The 4,280-nt window shown below is 45.2% G+C and overlaps 1 protein-coding gene across 1 annotated transcript in view; it reads right to left on the bottom strand.

Annotated features, from left to right (window-relative positions):
* LOC107295916 (calpain-5) overlaps positions 1-4,280 on the bottom strand; it is a gene marked incomplete at its 5' end in the record, with an annotated part of 26,758 nt that overhangs the window by 16,065 nt on the left and 6,413 nt on the right. Inside the window, 3 exons of the mRNA XM_015825251.1 lie at positions 669-790; positions 2,486-2,688; positions 3,839-3,961. Of these exons, the coding sequence (XP_015680737.1) occupies positions 669-790; positions 2,486-2,688; positions 3,839-3,961 (448 nt within the window). The remainder of the gene's footprint in view (positions 1-668; positions 791-2,485; positions 2,689-3,838; positions 3,962-4,280) is intronic.

Genomic DNA, 4,280 nt, shown 5'->3' with positions numbered 1-4,280 from the left:
AGTGCAGAGAAGAGCAACCAAGATGATTAGGGGTCCGGAGGCTAAACCGTATGATGAATGAATGAGGGAGCTAGGTATGTCTGGTCTAACAAAGAGAAGGAGTAGGGGGCTGACATGATAGAAGTCTTCCAGTACTTGAGGGGCTGTCACAGAGAAGAGGAGGTCGAGCTATTCTCCAAAGCACCTGAGGGCAAGACAAGAACTAATGGGTGGAAGATTATTAAAGCGAGGTCCAACCTGGAATTAAGGAGGAGTTTCCTGACAGGGAGGACAATTAACCAGTGGAACTGCTTGCCTCCAGAAGTTGTGGGTTCTTGAAGTTTTCAAGAAGAGGCATTTGTCCAGAATGGAATATAATCTCCTGCAACGGGCAGAGGGTTTGACAAGAAGACCTCCACGGTCCCTTCCAATCTTATTTTTGTATGTTCTAGTTTGTGCCACTGAAATGGCCACATGCTCATTTCTGCATTACATCAGAAACTGTAAGTATGAATCCAGACATGGAGAGTTCTAAGTGGTTAGACTTTTGGAAAACTTTGCCCCGGGTGAAGCTAAGTAATGAGTCCTTCAGTGAACTGTGGATGGGCACTAGAAGCAAGGAATGCATTTTTTTAATTTTGGCTTGTCTCGACATTTCATTGCTCAGATAACATTTTGGCAGGACTTACCCCCGTGACTGCTCTGACTCTGGAGTCCTTCCACCCTGTAGACTTTAACGAGGGACACCCTCTTAGGGACACCCAGCAGGATATCCAGGAAAGACAGCCTGGGTTTGTTCAGTTTCAGCTCCCTGAAATATCAAAGTGAAATGGGTATGTAGGTTGCAGAGAAAGCTTAGCAGATGTATACATTTCGCCTGAACTTTAAAGCCTAGTTCATATAATGTGTTCAAGCCAGGGATTAGCCAGGATTGTTAATATGGTTAATATATATGGGGCTAAAAATAAAATTTGCTAAATGATACACAATAATGGTAGTTTTATTTTGGTTCATTGTTTTGAGTCACTCCAGATATTAAGGTTCCTTGGTGCTCACTGACCTTGCACTAGAACAGGGGTGTCAAACTCAATTTCATTGAGGGCCGCATCAGCATTGCGGTTGCCCTCGGGGGGGCTGGGGGGGTATGGCCAGGGTGGGTGCGGCCTACTGGGTGGGCGTGGATGGAGTGGGTGTGGCCTACTGGGTGGGCATGGCCAGCTCTACATCGTTTGCGTCAAGGGTGCCTGTGGGGGCCTGGGCAGGAGTGGGACAGATCTGAGGGTCTCTGGCAGAAGGGGGGGGACCGGGGCAAGCGCCAAGGCATGGGCCATTTCTTCATTCCTCACAAAGGGTGACACCTCCCCAGCATGCGCCCAGGGTGCGGGGCCGACGCGGCAGGGACTGGTTCCTCGCTGTTTCCAGACAGCCTTGGGGAGCTAAGACTGAATGCGTTTCAGCATAGATGGCCACCACAAAATTGTACATTGGCTCCTGGCCGGCCTGGGCCAGGGCCAAGGCAGCGGGGGCCATTCCCTCGCTGTTTTCAGGATGGCTTTGCGGGCCACATGAAACCATTTCGCAGGCCGCATCCGGCCCCCGGGCCTTGTGTTTGACATGTCTGCACTAGAATGAATGATATTATCTAGTTGGGTGATGAAATGTCTGCAAGAAAACAAGCAAGGTCAGAGAGCACTAAGGATCCCTCATTTCAGCCCTGAGCTACAAATATTTTCCTTTATCAATCACTCCAGATATTGTCCGTAAGCCATTAGACAGCTATTTATGATAAAAAATTACAACTCATATACTGTGTAGATGACTGATTTCGAACAACGGTTGTCATTCCATGGCATCACCTAGCTATCTACTGAATTACCACTGATTACTTTGCAATGTGGAGCCTATGTGCCCTAACGTGAATGAAAACTGCAGGAAGTCAATACATATTGTTTTCATCACACAGACACAAAACGCAGTCACCACCAAAGTGTCTGCAGTGTTCATCTTGTTCACTACAATTCCATGAACATCTTGCTTCCTTCGTGCAGTGTGTCAGTCTTCCTTTATCAAACGTTTGGAAGTTTCGGTGAGGGCCAGCAAAATGGGGAAGAGAAAAAGTCCTATCAACAACAACAACAATGATAGAGTTGGAAGGGACTTTGGAGGTCTTGTAGTCCAACCCTCTGCTCAAACAGGAGACCCTAGACCATTTCAGACAAACAACTGTCCAGTCTCTTCTTAAAAACCTCCAGTGATGAAGCACCCAAACCTTGGAATGTTGATGGTCTTCTAGTCCAGGGGTAGGCAACCTCGGCTCTTTTATGACTCGTGGACTTCAACTCCCAGAATTCCTGAGCCGGCCATGCTGAGGGAAAAGGGAGAGGTTTCCAAGTTGAGCCATGCGGGCTCAGGAATTCTGGGAGTTGAAGTCCACGAGTCATAAAAGAGCCAAGGTTGCCTACCCCTGCCCTAGACCATTGCCAGATGGTAGATGCTGAATTAGTACCTAAGTGCTGATGGAACATCCGTGAAGAGCCTCAGAATAAATTCCCCTTCAGTGTTTGGAGAAAAAGTGGTTGGGGTCAAAAGATACCGGCCTTGCTTGAGAAGCACTTTCAGATACATGATGCGATTGTTCAGGTAGGTGAAGTTAGTTATTCTCTCTTGTATTTTCAACTGGTGCAAGCGATATTCTCGGTTATCCTCCACCTAAGGTTGGAAAACAAATGTAGGTTTGGCATGTTCTCATTCACAGGGGAGTTGGCTTGTCAAAGGCTATTGTCGTATGCTGGATTCCAATAATTAAGCTCAACTGCACTCAGGAACTGCTGTTCAGGAAATAATAGAAACAGAATAACAGAGTTGGAAGGAACCTTGGAGGTCTTCTAATCCAACCTCCTGCTCAAGCAGGAAACCCTACACCATTTTGGACAAATCTCTTCTTAAAAACCTCCAGTGATGGAGCACCCACAACTCCTGGAGGCAAGTCATTCCACTGGTTCATTGTTCTCACTGTCAGGAAATTTCCCCTTAATTCTAGGTAGGTTCTCTCCTTGATGAATTTCCATCTATTACTTCTTGTCCTGCCTTCAGAGGCTTCGGAAAATAGGTTGACCCCCTCTTCTATGTGGCAGCCCCTCAAATATTGAAACACTGCTATCATGTTGCCCCTAGTCCTTCTTTTCACTAGAGTAGACAAGCCCAATTCCTGCAACTGTTCCTTATGTGTTTTAGCCTCCAGCCCCCTAAGCATCTTTGTTGCTCTTCGCCGCACTCTTTCTAGAGTCTCAACATCTTTTTTCATATTATGGTGACCAAAACTGGATGCAAAGATATGTGAAAGTAATCTCACAGGTAGTCCTTGCTTAACTATGGGTAATTGGAAATAGCAACTTAATCATTGAGCAGAAAAATCTATGACCTGTAATGACACTTCTGGTTGCTATTCTTAAATAAATCCCATGGGGTCATAAAGCATGACATCCTGTGACCATGATTTGCAACTTCCTGCTGGACTTCCCATTGACTTTGCTTGTTGGAAGCCAGTAACGAAGGTCACAGTTAGCAATCACATGACTGCGGGATGCAGTAACCATTGTCATTGTCAAGTATCTAAGTCACAATCATGTGACTGTGGGGACACTGCAACAGCTGATACTTCAAGGACCAGTTGTAAGTCCCATTCGTTTAGCATTGTTGTAACTTTAGTTGCTGAACAAGGCCTGGCTAAGTGAGATCTACCTGTACATGAAGGCAGATCTTATGGCTGGATCTACCACGTGAACAATAAGCACAAAAATACAAGATACATTACATTCTTTAGGGCAATTGTTTTGAGTATGGGTGGATGGAGACCTACCTTGAAAATCTCAAAGCCAATAACAAGGTTATCTCCTGCCCCTTCTTTCCTGTGAATCCGTTGGTCCTTCTGCTGTAGGGAGATCAAGACTTTGTCCTCCACCTTCTTAACATCAAAGATGTACTGGAAAAAAAGAGGAACAGACCAAACTGCTATGAAAGTGTAGTTTATGTGAAAACTACCCAAGAGTTGGGAAGCAACTGTTACTAAGGTCTTGTATAAGGTTATTGACATTTTAGATCTTTCCAGTGATATACATATGTTTGCATACAACAACCTTACACAGCACTTAATGCAACTTTTCCCAATTAAGTACAGTCCAGATGTTTTGAAGATCAGTGCCATAATCTCCCAACTTGAAGGCTCTTTGGATGTTGAAGTACATACTTGGAAAATACTAAACTTCCTGGAGATTAGTTCTGAGTTATGGGAATTCTTATCA

This window comes from Protobothrops mucrosquamatus, unplaced genomic scaffold (assembly GCF_001527695.2).
Source record: "Protobothrops mucrosquamatus isolate PMUCROS unplaced genomic scaffold, P.Mucros_1.0 scaffold2570, whole genome shotgun sequence".
Classification (NCBI taxonomy): Eukaryota; Metazoa; Chordata; class Lepidosauria; order Squamata; family Viperidae; genus Protobothrops; species Protobothrops mucrosquamatus.
Note: the sequence above shows the minus strand (reverse complement) of the source record. Positions and strands in the feature narration are given on the sequence as shown.